This window comes from Sorex fumeus, unplaced genomic scaffold (genome assembly GCF_029834395.1).
Source record: "Sorex fumeus unplaced genomic scaffold, SorFum_2.1 ptg000041l, whole genome shotgun sequence".
Taxonomy (NCBI): domain Eukaryota; kingdom Metazoa; phylum Chordata; class Mammalia; order Eulipotyphla; family Soricidae; genus Sorex; species Sorex fumeus.
This window is the reverse complement of record NW_026606098.1, coordinates 9,615,855-9,630,247: the sequence shown is the minus strand read 5'-3', so window position 1 is coordinate 9,630,247 and position 14,393 is coordinate 9,615,855. Positions and strand designations below refer to the sequence as shown.

Below are 14,393 nucleotides of genomic sequence, written 5' to 3'. Positions count from 1 at the left end.
AAACTGCTGGGTGTGATCCCTGAGCACAAAGCGGCAGTCAGAACTGAGCACCGCTAAAAAAAAAAAAAAAACCGAGCACCGCTAGGTGTAGTCCCAAAACCAAACTACTGAAAAAATACTGATGAAAGGCTAAGAGAAGGGGGACAGAGAGAGTATAGCAAGTAGGGTGCTTGCCCTGCACACAGTGCTCGGTTTCTGGCACCCCGTATAGTCTCCAAAGTACCAAGGATGATTCCCTGAGCCAACAGCCAGCCAAGGAGTCCCGACGAGCGTGGATGTAAAATACAGGGGCCGGATAGCGCAGCATTTGCCCTCCTGGCTCAGTATTTGATCCATGGCCCTAGGCTGTGTGCCTGATCCTTAATGACCCCATACTTAACATTGAAGCCAAGAAAAGGGCTGGAAATCTTAAGCGTGGGAAAGTCGGGCCGCGGCAGTTCCGCGGAAACGCCACGAGACGGCGCTGTGGGCGTTTCCTTCCCTCCCAGGCCCGTTTCTCTTAAGAAATTTCCACCCTTGGCGCATATGCTGCCAGAGCCCTTGTGCTGCTTGCGCCCACGTGGCCGAGCACATGTGGGCTGAGCACATGTGTCGTCAGCATCTCCCCTCTTGAGATGTGTACTTTCATGCTTTTCTGTCTAATGCTAGGATGTGTGTAGGGGCTCTCTCTCTGCCCTTGGAGAAGTCTGTGTTCTCTCTTGAGTACGTTACTCTCTCACTCTCTTCCTCTCCAAAACCTCCAAATAAAATCTATTTATTTAATAAAAAAAAAGAAATTTCCACCCTTCGGTTTGCTTCCATGAAGATTCAGTTACGTACTCCCCTAAAAGTCTGTATGGCGGGAATCGAATCCAAGTTGCCCGCATGAAAGACAAGCACCCACACAATTCTCCTACCATTGCACCTGTCGAAGCTGCGTGGTTGATCCTTAATGACCCCATACCTAACATTACAGCGTACCCAAGGGTGGAAAATTCTGAGAGAAACGGGCCTGGAGAAGGACGGAAACCCCACAGCGCCTTCTGGTGGCTTTTTGGCGAAACTGCCGCGGCCCGACTTTCCCACGCTTGAGATTTCCAGCCCTTTTCTTGGCTTCAGTGTTAGGTATGGGGTCATTAAGGATCAAGCACACAGCTCTGGCCGCTGCAGCGGGAGCAGAGCTGGTAGGGCTGTTGTCTTGCATTCGTAGGACCCTGGTTCCTTTGTAGGCTCCCCATATGGTCCCCTAGTAGGGCCAGAGAGTGATTTCAGAGTACAGAGCCAGGAGTACCCCCTGAACATCACTGGGTGTGGCCCCCAAACCATAAACAAACAAAAAAAGAGAGGAAAAAAGCAGCCTCGGTCCCTTGATGGAGGATTCCCTCACTCCAGCTTGGGGGGTTCTGAGTTTTTTCTTCCTTTCATGCCCTCCTCCTTGTAGAAGAGTGTTGGGGCACCCTCAGAAATGTGGGGTGCATGGGGCTGGAGCGATAGCACAGCGGGTAGGACATTTGCCTCGTACGCGGCCGACACGGGTTTGATTCCCAGCATCCCAGATGGTCCCCTGAGCACTGCCAGGAGTAATTCCTGAGTGCAGAGTGCAGAGCCAGGAGTAACCCCTGAGCATCTCCAGGTCTGACCCAACAAGCAAAAAAAGAAATGTGGAGTGCAAAAGTTGAGAGAGTATGGGAAAAATTGCCATAGAGGCAGGGTGAGGACTGGGATGGGGAGAAGTACTGGGTACATTGGTGGTGAAAAAAGTGCAACGGTGTAGGGATGGGTGTTTGATTACTGTGTGGCTGAAGCTGAAACATGAAAGCTTTGTACCTGTATCTTATGGTGATTCATTAAAAAAAAAAAAGAAGAAAGAAATGGGGGGTGATGGTGCATTGGCTCAATCGGAAGAACCTGGTCTTGCTCTTGGCCGACTAGGTTCAATCCCAGGCACTCCTGGGGTGTGGAATAGGAAGCAAGGAGCGAGGGTCCAGGGATCACTGGGGAAAACTTCCTCCTCCTCTTCCTCACCTAGGAGGCCGGACACAGTGGCTCAGGGCGTGTCCTCTTCCAGACTGACCATCTGTCTCTGTCCACAAAGGCACAAACAGCAGAAACAATCAGATTGGTGCTGGAGAAAGATGAAGGGTGGGGGGCAGCGCACCTCACCTCCTCGTGACTGCCCACCGGGTCTCCAGGCTCCTGACCGCTGCCCCTCTGCCCCATCAGGGAAGCCAGAGGCCAAGGCAGGACTAGAACCATCCCTGGCTCCCGCCTCTCCACAGAGCAAACCCTAAAGCCGTTCTCCGGCCTGCTATGTCCAGAGTCCTGGTCCTGTCCCCAGCCCCCCGCGGCCCCACCTGGGCGCCAGTTTGACAGCACCAGCTGCTCTGAGCTGCTCAGGCTGAGCATGTGCTGGCCCCAGGGCCTTTGCATGAGTGGCCGCTGTCCAGTCTGTCATGCAGAACCAGCCTGGGTCCTACTATCTAGCTTCACTGATTGTAGTTTTCACATTTGGGGGTTACCTCTGACAGTGCTGGAGGGGTACGTGCTGTGAGTGCTTGGTGGCTGTTCCCCATGCTCTAGGGACCCTGACTGGCCTCAGAGATACAGGATGGGGCTCACCTGCCTGAGGTGTGATCCCACACACCCCAGAAACAGGCGACCCACCCCTAACCCCAGAAAATGGGATAGGAAATGCGACTCCCAAGGTAGTGTGATTGCCTTGGAGATGGAAGGCCTGAGGGTCGATCCCCAGCTGCCAAGGGACCCCAAGCAGCGCCACAAATGACTCCATGACATAAAATTAAAATAAACAAAACGTCACCCTTCCCTTCCCAGGCCACAAACGCCTGGGGTCTTTCTGGCATCTGGTCTCCAGGTGGCTGAAAGCCCCACCCCTCCCCTGAAGCTCCTCTCCCGGATTGTGAAGCCCCGCCCATAATATAAACCCCGCCCCTGTAGTGAAGCCCCGCCCACACACGAGTGAAGCCCCGCCCACACACGAGTGAAGCCCCGCCCCGTGGCGCCGAAGCCCCGCCCAGCAGGTCCTGAGGGTCCCAGGTGGAGGCTGAGCTCACCGAGGGGTAGCTGTAGCCGTCCTGGGCGCTGCAGATGCAAACCTCGTCCTCCGTGGTCTTCTGGTACACCGGGTTGTCGAAGTTGATGCTGTTGACGCTCTTCAGCCGCCAGTTCCTCCAGATGAGGAAAGTGCCGAGGGCCAGCAGGATGATCAGCGCTGGGGGAGAGGCGCCGTCACCCCAGAGCCGGGTCGCTGCCCCGCCTTCCCCCACCTCGCGCTCCCCTGGGTTCACTTCAGTTCGGCTGCATTTGGGGGACGGGGGGTCAGACCCAGTGGTGCTGGGGGGTGCTCAGGGCGCTGCCTGGCGGGACTCCCGAAAACCAGTGCTCCCCCACTGCCGCCAAGTCCCGGGTCCCGAACCTAATGCGATTCTTGCCGGGAATGAAGATGGGGGTCCCCAGGCCAGGGAGGCCAGTGCCTAAAGGGGAGACATGGGAAGGCAGGGGTCGAATCAGGCTCAGCTCCACAGAAGGAGGGCCGGTGCGAGCGGCAGCACGCAGGGGGCGCTGGGCAGCACTGATGGTCAGGACGATGTAGAGGGCCCGTGGGCTGCCCTACAGGCTGGGCCCTGTAGTGCATAAGCACATAAGCGCCCTGTCAGCTTTCAGTTATCTTTTTTTTTTTTTTTTGCTTTTTTTGTCACACCCAGTGATGCACAGGGGTTACTCCTGGCTCTGCACTCAGGAATCACTCCTGGTGGTGCTCGGGGACCCTATGGGATGCTGGGAATCAAACCCGGGTCGACTGCACAAACGCCCTACCTGCTGTACTATCGCTCCAGCCCCTCAGTTGTCATTTCTGAAGGCAAAATAGATGCCTCGTGTATGCAAGAATGTTCTGGAATATTCTGCACAGGAATGAGCTGGAAGTTTAACTGGTAGGAGGAACCTCCTTTATTTTGGGAGAGGTTTTTTTTCTTTCTTTTGGGGGGTCATTTCCAGGTCTGCTCAGAGATTACTCCTGCTTGGTGCTCAGGGATAACTCCTGTTAAACTCGGGGGACCTAATGGGGTGCCTAACAGTGTCATCACATGCAAGCCAAGTGCCTTCCCCATTGTACTGTCACTGAAGCCCTGGGAGAGAATTTCTGAGACACCTGAGCTCAGTCTCCGAGGGGGAAGAAAGAGGAGTTGGTGGCCCAGGCACTGCTCTGTGATAGAGCACCCGCCTTGTAAGACTGAGGTCCAGGGGCTGGAGCAATAGCACAGCAGGTAGGGCATTTACCTTGCATGCGGTCGACCCGGGTTCAAATCCTAGCATCCCATATGGTCCCCCGAGCACCGCCAGGAGTAACTCCTGAGTGCAGAGCCAGAGCCAGGAGTAACCCCTGTGCATCGCCGGGTGTGACCCCCCCCCAAAAAAAAAAAGACAGGGCAAGAGTTCGATCCCCGGTACTGCCCTTCATGCCAAGTGAAATCCTGATGGAGCTACCAAGTGGGACCCCAACACGATCAAGTGTCATCTCAGGAGCACAGAAAAATGCACAACTCCCAGGCAGCTGGACCGCAAGAGGTGGGAAGGGAAGGGGAATTTTTTTTAATTGTTGGGGGAGGGCCACACGTAGCGATGCTGAGAGCTTACTCCTGGCTCTCTGCTCAGGGATCACTTCTGGTATGGTCTGGGGACCAGATGGGATACTGGGGGTAAAACCCAGGTTGGCCATGTACAAGGCAAGTGCCCTACCTGCTGTACTATCTTTCAAGCTCCCCTTTTAAAAAAATTGGATCAAGACACCCACAAACACACTTGACTTCATCAATGCACAAGCAAAAGCTCTGAGGGGCCAGCAAGATAGTATGTTGGTCTGGCACTCGCCTGCCCACGGCCTACCTGGGTTCGATCCCTGGTACTCCATGAGCCTCACCCGAAATGATCCCTGTACAGAGCCAGGAATAACCCCTTGGCATGTCCAGGTGTGACCCCAAATCCAAAACCAACCAACAAACCAAAAAATAATAGCTCTGAAAGGCACTTCAGTTACTATTTTGTTTTGTTTTGGGGTCACATCCAGCAGTGCTCAGGCCTTGCTCCTAACTCTGGACTCAGAAATCACTCCTGGTGGGATCGGGGGACCCTATGGGATGCTGGGGATCAAACCTCTGTTGGCTTAGTGCAAGGCAGACGTCCTCCCCACTGCACTATCATCACTTAGGTCCCAAGAGACTTAATTTAGGGTTGGAGCAATAGCACGGCAGGTCGGATGTTTGCCTGGCACGCAGCAGGCACCCCATATGGTGCCCCAGCATCGGCAGGAGTAATTCCTGGATGCTGTCAGGAATGATCCCTGAACATCACCGGGTGTGGCCCAAAAAAGCAAAAGAAGAAAAAGAAAAAGAGATCACATTAAGGGAACCTGAGCAACAGTACAATGGGTAGGTGGGGCGGTTGTCTGGCACTTGGCTGACCTGGGTTTGATCCTGGGCACCCCATCAACTCCCCCAACACCTGGGCGCAGAGCCATCCCCGGGCATGGGCCCCAAACAAAAACAAAAGAATCCAATGAAGAATCCGCGAATCTTCTCAGGCCTGCTGCAGCGTCCGTCCACCCCAGCACCCGAATTCCCGAGTCTGCTGGAATGGTCGGCACCCCCTCACCCTTTAAACCCCTCTGCATCTCCCCTCTCTCTCCCAGTGCCCTTCCACCTGGGCAGCGGGGTTCCCCGATATACAGATCCAGGAAGGGCAGGGGTGTGCAGGCCGGGGGCAAGAGCATGGACGCGGCCGTGTGGGGAGGCCTCGCCCAGCCTCAGTTTCCCGACCTGAGCCCTCGCGCCTCGCGCGCCGATCCCACCGGCGTCCGCTGGGGGGCACGCGCGTCCCGCCGTGCGGACGCTGCCTTGGGAAGGTTCCAGAAGGCCTTAGGAGGCGCAGGCTGCCGCGCCTCGCCGGAAGCCGCGGGCCTGGGTCGATAATTGGTTGATTGACCGGTTCCGTGCACGTCCCGGGGGGCGCAGAGAACCGTGGGCCGGAAAGGGATACCCGAGGGGCGCACGGAAGGGGCGGGAGTTCGCGCAGCCCCCGGGAATGAGGGCCACGGGGCTCTTAAAGGGAAAACGCTGATTTGCGCTTGTGTGTCGGGGGCGTGTTAGGGTCCTGGGCCAGCGGGGCTCGGCTCCCCAACTGCTAGGGTGACTCATGCACCCCTCCAGCGCCCTCCCCTGGTCAAAGTGTGGATGTCACCCTGGCCCAGACGCGCCTGGGGGGTGGGGCGCTCTAGGCTCTGCTTTTCCCCCGGCTGTGGACTGTGGTCAGGCCAGGGGTGGGGAGGACGCTGCTCCCCCAGACTCTGTCCTCGGCGCCTCCACCCCCCCACCCCCCCGCCCAAACCACAGCTGCTGCGGTGAGTCAGGCTGGAGCCCGGGACCGAGCCCAGATGTGGCCGAGGGAGGCGGCACAGGCCCAGCCCAGCGGGCTCAGGGGTGCTGGAATGCCACTGGTGGCGGCTGAGTGAGCCCCGCTGTGCTCCGAGAGCCAGCCCTGCCCAGCCGCTGCCCTGGGCAGCTCCGATTTCAGTGTGTTCTTCCGGCCCTTCCAGGCGGACTAGAGGGGCTCCCCCACCCCAGAGCCCACCCTCCCCGGCCCAGCTGCCAGGGCTTGGCTCGGAGAGCCTGGGGCTTCCCGAGGAGGCTGACCCTGCTTGGGGCGCAATGTGGCCAGTGCCTGCGGCGCCGGACTGCAGGTCCCTCGTGGTCTGGCTCCCCCAGCTCACTGCTGGCGGCCCAGCTGACCCCCGAGAGCTGGGAGGACCCTGCTGGTGGACGAGTTTCTTCTGCCATTCATTCTCAGGCTGCTCAGAGCCTGGCCCCTCTGAACCCTGCTTCCTGGCACCCTTTTCCTGGACGCGGGCTGAATCCAGCATCAGACACTCTGACCCCCCCACCCCGCACACACACACCCCATCACTGAGGTGGTAATTTTTTGGCCATACCCGGCAGTGCTCAGGGCTTCCTCCTGGCTCTGCACTCAGGCATCACTCCTGGTGGGCTCAGGAAATATGGGTGCAGGGAACGAACCAGGGTCAGCTGCATGCAAGGCAAATGCCCTCCCTGGTGTGCTATTGCTCCGGCTCCTGAGGTGCTGTTGGCTACCAATCTGGTTTTGTTTGGGGGCAGGGCAGGGGAAGACCAAGGGAGAGTATCTCAGGGGGTCCCCAGCACCTCACCATCCCCACAGCTGGTAGGAGGTTCAGGTAAGGGGGTGGCGATGTGGTGCCCTTCCCCAACTGACACACCGGACAAGCAAGGCCAGTGCAGTGCAGGTGTGGCCTCAGGGCGCCCCCTTCCTGGTTTCTACCTGGGGACCCTCGAGTAACCCGAGCTGCTCCCCAGCTGCTCAGCAGGGTTGGTGGGGGCCAAGCAAGAACATGGTGAGGTGCAGGGGGGGACCTCAGTGTCCAGCCAGTCTCAAATACAGGCCAATCCTCACCAGGAGAAAGTGGGGACCAGAGGCTGCGGGCCCAGCCCACAGGCCAGCCTGGGCGTCCAGCCAACAGCAGAGTCAGAGGACAGGCATGCGGGAGACCGGGGCCTCCCTGCGCCCTCCCACCCCACCACCTTTCTCCCCCCTTGCCCAGCCTGTCCTGGGGGGAGGTGGGGGTGGATTCTGGACACAAGGCCTCTAAGGTCGAGATTGGGTTGCACAGGCTAGCAGAGGCCTCTGGCTTTCTTAGGGGCAGTTGGTTGATGGGTCAGGTCACCCGGAGACCTAGTTAAGCTGGGGGATAAGGGAATCCTGGCCTCAAGCCCCGCCCCGTTTAGGGCATTTTCTTCTCCCAGGCCAAGCCCTACACAGCCACCCCTGTGGATGGACCCTCATCTCCTTCAGGGCAGTGGTGCCCAGTGGATGGACGATGACAGGGTACACTCAGTGGGCAGTGTGGCCTGACTTGCAACCAGCAAGGGCAGAGGCCCCTTCTCACCCTCAGGGATTCTGGTCTGGTCCTACAGTGCTGAGACTCCTGCCACATTTCAGACCAGGAAACAGCCTCCAGGGCAGGAGCAACAGCCTTCATGGAGCGAACCCAGGTTCCATCCCTCCCCTCCCACTGTGCTCCCCTCCCCACACAAACCGGCAACCCCAGGCCTTACCGGCACTGAGCCAGGAGTAACCCCTAATCGAACAGCCACGCAGAATCAAGAACTCTTGCCACCTTTATTTCAAACCTAAGTAAACATAACCGAAAAGGGAAGGCCTAGAAAAAGTGCTGTAACCGGGAAGCCAAGTGGTGGGGGGAATTGCACACGGAAGAGGCAGGGGTGGCCCCTTATGCCCACAGGGATCAGGGGGCTGTGGATCCCCCAAAACAGCAGCAATGCAGCCAACTCCGCATCTGGCCTACTCCTGGGCACTGAGCTTAGAGCAGGCGACAGAATATGGCCGAGTGGAGATGGGTCACACGGGGCTGAGCCTGGCAGGTCACCACTGGGTGTCAAGCAGGCTCCACAGAAAGTCGCTGATGAACTTCTTGGAGTGCTGAGAGGCGTCTAGGTTGATGGGCTGGGCCACGCTGGGGCCATGGTGAACTGGCGAATGCTGAGGAAACCACACACACAGGGAGATACAGGGTAGGGGGCTCTGCAGACCTGGGAGCATGTACTTTTCCACCCCGAATTTCTCCTGCATGTCCCCAGCACTGGGCAATACTGAGGCTGAAAGGGGCTGAACCCCCCAGGCATCCTGTGAGTCACACCCCTGGTAGTACTTAGGGGAGCATTTTGAGTGCCGGGGTGCCAATGGAAGGCAGCCTCAGGCAAGGCAAGGCTCCCACCACGGCCACAAGTGTGCTGAGCGGAACCCTGGAACATGTTCTTGATTGGGAAATTTTTTTGGGGGGGTGGGGGGAGGTCACACTGGCCACGCACAGGGGTTATTCCTGGCTCTGCACTCATTATACTCCTGGCAGTGCTCAGGAGACTATATGGGATGCTGGGAATCAAATCCAGGTTGGCCACGTTCAAGGCAAATGTCCTACCTGCTGTGCCATCGCTCCAGCCCCCAGATTATGTTCCTGAGATGGTGGTGGGCACAGAACCTCCCCCATTCCCAACACCCGGGCCCTTAAAAGGATACTGCCTCTGATTACATCCTTCTCGGTCTCGTAATCCCACTCGATTTTACTGATGCGATTGTAGAGTTGGGCCACGTATCTGCAAGAGAGAGAAGAGGGATAAAGACCTCGTCGTCTCCATGCACACGCGGGAAGGCAAGCACGTGTGCACGAGGCCCGCACATACACCGCGCTCGGGATGGTCACGGTGCTGTCTTCGTCCACTTTCTTCTCGCTTTTGTCCAGATCAGCTTCTTCATCCTTGATCTCATTGAGATCATGCAGCACCTGGGTGCCGGGAGTTAAGGAGCCTGGCTGGTCCGTGGGCACCCCCCCCACGCCCCTTACCCCTACCCCCCACCCACTCGCGCCAGGATATATCAGCTGTGCCTGGACGCGTGTGTCCTCCTCCTCGACCTTCTGCATCTCCTCCTGCAGCCGCTGCAGCTCCTCGCGGCCCGCCTGGGCCTGCGCCTGCGCCTGCAGCAGGTTCTTAGCCACCTCCTCCTCCGCCGCTGTGATCTCTGCGGGGTGGGAGACGTGGCGGGGGGGGGGGTGCGCTCGTATCCAGGTCCCGTGAAGCCCACCTTCCCTCCCGAGACGGGCCCGGTCCCCAGGACCGCGCCGGGGGCGGGGGCGTCTGGCTGGCACAGGGGCGACGGGAGCTCGATCCCCGGCACCCGACACGGTGCCCTGTGCTCCGCCAGGGCTGATGCCGAGCATCGCCAGCTGTGCCCGAAACTTAAGTGCACGAATTTCATCTCGTAAGGTGAATTTCAGGGTCAGCGCAAGGAAAACTCAGGTCAGAGGGGGACAGGTGGAACGGCTGCGCAGCGGGCCGGGCGTGTCGCTGGCACCCAGCCGAGCCGGGTTCGAGCCCTGGGGCCGCACAGGGGCGTCCCGGGGCTCCCGAGGGACGCTGAGCGCAGCGCCCAGTCCCGGCTTGGCACCGCCGGCTGCGCCGCAGAACGAAGAGACTGACCCTGAACAAATCGCCGGGTCAACTGCAGCGGCCGGCGCTGCACGCGGAGGCCGGGGTCGTCTCCGGGCTGCAGAGACGAGGCGCCCCGAGTCGGGACGGGCGTGGCCGCCGCCGCAGGTTCGATCCCGGGCACCGCGGGCCCAGCTGCGACCCCCGCGGAGCGCGCTCACCCTGCAGGCGCCGCTCCGCCTCGTCCTGGGCCCGCGTCAGCCGCTCCACCACCTTCTCCTGGCGCTCGAGCAGCTGCCGCTGCTGCGCCTCGGCGCGGTTGGCGGCCAGGAGGCTCATCAGCCCCTGGCTCACGTCCTCCATGTCCCGAAACGCCGCCATGGCCGCCCGTCGCGTTCAAATCCAACCGCCGCCCGCGACGGACTGATTGGCTGCGGCAGCCGGGGAGGCCCGCTTCTTATTGGTTCAGTCCGCGAGCAGGGGGCGGGGCTCCGACGAGGGCCTCCGGCCATTGCCCGCGTTGTCCGTCACTCCTCGGCGAGAACCAATTGGCGCTTGGAAGGGGCGTGCGGGGGATGCGCCTGCGCGGGCTGTAACGCGCCGTTTGCCCCGGGCGGTTTTTCTCTGCAGAGGGCGGGGGGGTGGTCAGAATATATCTTTTTCCTTTTTTTCTTAGGGGAGTGGTGCTCACAATAAACGACCAAAAAGTACTTGGAGAAAGCAAGCATGGAGTCGGGGGCCGGGTCGGTTGCCATGCACGTGGCCAACCCAGGTTAGATTTCCGGCGTCCCACAGGGTCCAGGAGCACCACCAGGAGTGATCTCTGAGTACAGAAGCAGGGAGAGGCAGTAACCTTAGCGTCTCCGGGTGTCCTACCCCCCCTCCAAAAAAAAAAAAAAACACCATGGAGTGTGAGAATAGGTTTTTGGGGTTCGAATCCCAGTTTGCCTCGCTGGGCAATTATTTAAGTAAGCTCTTTATGCCTTGATTTCTCGAGGGTCAGTTAAAAGGCTGGGTGGGGATCAAGATTTTAAACCAGGATGGGCTTGGACCCAGCAAGCGTTTTCACGTGGAACATTAGGAGGGGACGGGGTTCGGGTTCGAGGTAGTTAAGGATTAGTCTTCCAGAGCTGTCTCTAGCTGCAGCATGCGATCCTGGTTCCATCAACACACAGTTGTTTTTCTGAGCACAGGACCAGGAGTAGCCCAAGCATTGCTTGGTATGGCCCAAACCCTCCTACCTCCAACAATAAAATTAGGCAGACGGTAGGTGAGACAGTCCAGTGGGTAAGGTAATAGTTGCCTCGCACACAGCCAACCTGGGTTCACTTCCTGGTAACATATCCAGTTCCCCTGGGCTATACTGTGAGCGATCCAGGAGCGCAGAGTCAGGAGTAAGCCTTGAAAACTGCTTGATATGGCCCCAAAAAAGAACCAAAATTAGAGCCAGAGAGATTGTAAAGTGCTAGGGCACCCCATAAGGTTCCTGAGCACTGCCAGGAATGATGCCTGAGTGCAAAAACCAGGAGTAACCCCTGAGCATCACAGGGTGTGGTCCGACAACTAAAACAGCAGCAGCAAAAAAACACTAAAGATTAGGTGGGTTTCCAGTGAGCGAGCTGCCTGCTCAGGTGGTATTTCTGCCAAAACACAGGACATATTTGTGACCTATTCCACAATCTGGGGTGACGGGGTCATGATCCCCGCTTTCTATGAAGTAACAATGGAAAAGGAGTTAACCAGTAGTGCATGGAAAGTTAAGTATTGTTTTTGGAAAGGCTAAATAAAACTGCCTTGGTATACGGGGTGTGGCATGCTGCATTTTATATTTGGAAAAATTGGCTACAGAAATAGTGGCAGCCTCGACATTACCCTTCTTTTTGGGTTTTGGAGCCATATTTTGTGATGCTCAGAGGTAACTCCTGGCTGTGCACTCAGGAATTAACTCCTGGTGGTGCTCAAGGGCCCTGTGGGAAGCCAGGGATGGAACCCGGCTGGGCCACATGCAAGCAAATGCCCTCCCCGCTGTACTATTTGCTCAGACCCCTACTGCTCTTCTGGAGCCATTTTGGGTGGTGCTCAGGGATCACTCCTGATGATGCTCAGGAGATGCCCTGTGGTGTTTCGGGTGAACTCAGGGTGGCAGCGTGCAAGCCAAGAGCCTTCAGCCTTGTCCCAATGTCTGTCTTGGCGTATGCCCCTGGGGGTCCAGCCCAAGCCCTTTGGGAGGCAGAAGCACACGTTTCCACGCTATCCGTGGCCTCGCAGCGACCTTTTATCTGGGTCCATCTGTTCCACTTTCTGCTACCCCGCCACATGATAAGCCTGGCCCAGGCAAACCATCTGAGCTGAGTGAGGTCCTGGTACAAATCAGCCCCAACAGGACAGTAGGGTGGCCCCACCACTGAGACTGCAGGTGGCCAATCCCAGTTCCATCCCTGGCACTTGCTGGGCGACCATATGGGCTGTAGGACATCGAACCCGGGATGGTCCCCAGCAAGGGAAGCACCCTATGATCTCTCCAGCATCTCTTTACTTATTTTTATTTATTTATTTTGGTTTCGGGGGTCACACCCAGCACAGGGGTTACTCCTGGCTCTGCACTCAGGAATTACTCCTGGCGGTGCGCAGGGGACCATATGGGATGCTGGGAATCGAACCAGGCCCGGCATGTGCAAGGCAAACACCCTACCTGCTGACTCCAGTCCCTCCAGCATCTCTTTAAAGAACTGACATGCTTCTTTTCCATCCATTTGATCCCAGCCCTGCACAGGGTCCCCTGAGCACCACCAGATGCCATCTCAGAGGCGGGGATAAACCCCAGTATTGTAGTGTATGCCCAACACCTGCCCCCCACCCCAACGTTGGGAGAGGAGGGAGGCAGAGGAGAGTGCCCCCTCCAGGAAACAGCTGGGCCCGTACCTTCCCTGGAGATCGCCGCGTACTCTCGGCCGGAACTGCGCGTGCGATTTTATTTTGGCCGCCTTGCAGGGGGTCTGATTGCTTTTGTGTCTGGGAGTGGGGGAGGGGCGCCCCACAGTCTGCGGCTTAAAGGCAAAACAAAAGCACAGCTGGGAGGGAAGGGGGCCGCTGACAGATCTGAATCTCTTCTTGCAAAAGCGGCAGCTTGGGGAGCGGCCTTCCTGGTGCCGGGGCCAGGGCTCCACCCCCACAAAAATAAAAAGAACGGGGCTTCCACAGTCAGCGCAGGTCAGGGGGCTGGGGCACAGCGCCTTTCTAATCACAGCTCCCTCTTATCGGCCTGGCAGGTGGCCCTGGTGCCAGGTTACCTCATGGCAACCTGGCAGGGAGCAAGAGGGTGTCACCAGGGGGTGTCACCAAATGCTCCCGGGTTTAACTCCCTCCACAAAGGAAGCTCAGGTGACCCAACTCGGGGCTGAGGTTAGGGCTGTTACCTTAAAAACAGAGACAAGGGGCTGGAGAGATTGCACCCGGCCAATCCAGGTTCAATTCCCAGCATCCCATATGGTCCCCTGTGCACCGCCAGGAGTAACTTCTGAGTGCAGAGCCAGGAGGAACCCCTGTGCATTGCCGGGTGTGACTCAAAAAGAAAAAAAAAATAAAACAAAAAAACAGAGACAAAAACTGAGACAAATGCAGGGGCCAGCACAGCTATGGTCCAGCGGTCCAGTGCTTGTCCAGACCCAGGTTTGATCCCTGGCACTCCACTAGGGCCCCACAAGCACTGCCAGGAGTGATCTCTGAGCATCGCCAGGGATTGTGGTCACCCGCAAAGTGAAATAAAAATGTAATGACGGGGCTGGAAAGGTGGCAGTAGAGAAGGCCTGCGTGCAACAGGCCAGGCTTCTAGCCCAGGGACCCCGCCCCGGCCCCCCCCAGTACGGCCCTACTGGGTGTGATCCCAAAAAAAACACGAAGTAGAATGACCCTATGACTGGGAGGGCTTCATTTCCAGGTATTTAGTCCACAATTGAAACCCCAGGCTTGGAAAGATCATTGCAGAAAAGGCATTACTTAGATTAGCTAAGAGGCTGGCAGTCAGGCCAGCTGAGGAAGTGGATGAACACAACATGGGTGGGGGGCGGGGTCGTTCTAGGGACTGTTAGTCCTTGGGGACTGAATTCAGGACCTTCTGGAGCAGGGGGACAGGCCCTGAGTTCCTCTGGAGGAGGCACATGCTGACTTTTGAAAGGTTGGGACCTGGCCCGTTTTTTATATTTCCTGGGCACATTGGAAAATTATATTTTTCTTTCCTTTTTCATTGTTTTTTTTGGGCCGCACCCAGCGATGCTCAGGGGTTCCTCCGGGCTCTGCACTCAGGAATTACTCCAGGGGACCAACATGGGAAGGGGCGCTCAAGCCTGGGCCGAAGTCGCCCCA

General features: G+C 57.9%; 2 protein-coding genes across 2 annotated transcripts; both read right to left on the bottom strand.

Annotated features, from left to right (window-relative positions):
* Positions 1-1,942: 1,942 nt before the first annotated feature.
* On the bottom strand, positions 1,943-8,383 carry LOC130028855 (low-density lipoprotein receptor-like). Its single transcript, XM_056119697.1, has 4 exons — positions 8,377-8,383; positions 5,814-6,095; positions 3,054-3,211; positions 1,943-2,062 (listed from the first exon to the last, which is right to left on the bottom strand). The coding sequence occupies exons 1-4, from the start codon at positions 8,381-8,383 to the stop codon at positions 2,027-2,029; spliced, it is 483 nt and encodes a 160-aa protein (XP_055975672.1). The 3' UTR covers positions 1,943-2,026.
* Positions 8,210-10,413, bottom strand: SPC24 (SPC24 component of NDC80 kinetochore complex). Its single transcript, XM_056119590.1, has 5 exons — positions 10,253-10,413; positions 9,480-9,624; positions 9,288-9,392; positions 9,124-9,200; positions 8,210-8,576 (listed from the first exon to the last, which is right to left on the bottom strand). Exons 1-5 carry the CDS (start codon positions 10,410-10,412, stop codon positions 8,470-8,472), a joined length of 594 nt encoding a protein of 197 aa, XP_055975565.1. The 5' UTR covers position 10,413; the 3' UTR covers positions 8,210-8,469.
* Between the last annotated feature and the right edge of the window lie 3,980 nt (positions 10,414-14,393).

Bases quoted from the DNA above. Each gene is read 5' to 3' on its own strand.
- LOC130028855 (XM_056119697.1), bottom strand. The intron at 3,212-5,813 runs GTCGGGAAACTG...CCTCTCCCCCAG, and splicing joins CGCGAGGCGCGAGGGCTCAG to CGCTGATCATCCTGCTGGCC. The intron at 2,063-3,053 runs GTGAGCTCAGCC...CTTTGTGGACAG, and splicing joins ACGGCTACAGCTACCCCTCG to AGACAGATGGTCAGTCTGGA.
- SPC24 (XM_056119590.1), bottom strand. From the start codon at position 10,412: ATGGCGGCGTTTCGGGACATGGAGGACGTGAGCCAGGGGCTGATGAGC. The intron at 9,625-10,252 runs GTGAGCGCGCTC...CCCACCCCGCAG, and splicing joins GGCGGAGCGGCGCCTGCAGG to AGATCACAGCGGCGGAGGAG. The intron at 9,393-9,479 runs ATATCCTGGCGC...AACTCCCGGCAC, and splicing joins CGCGTCCAGGCACAGCTGAT to CCAGGTGCTGCATGATCTCA.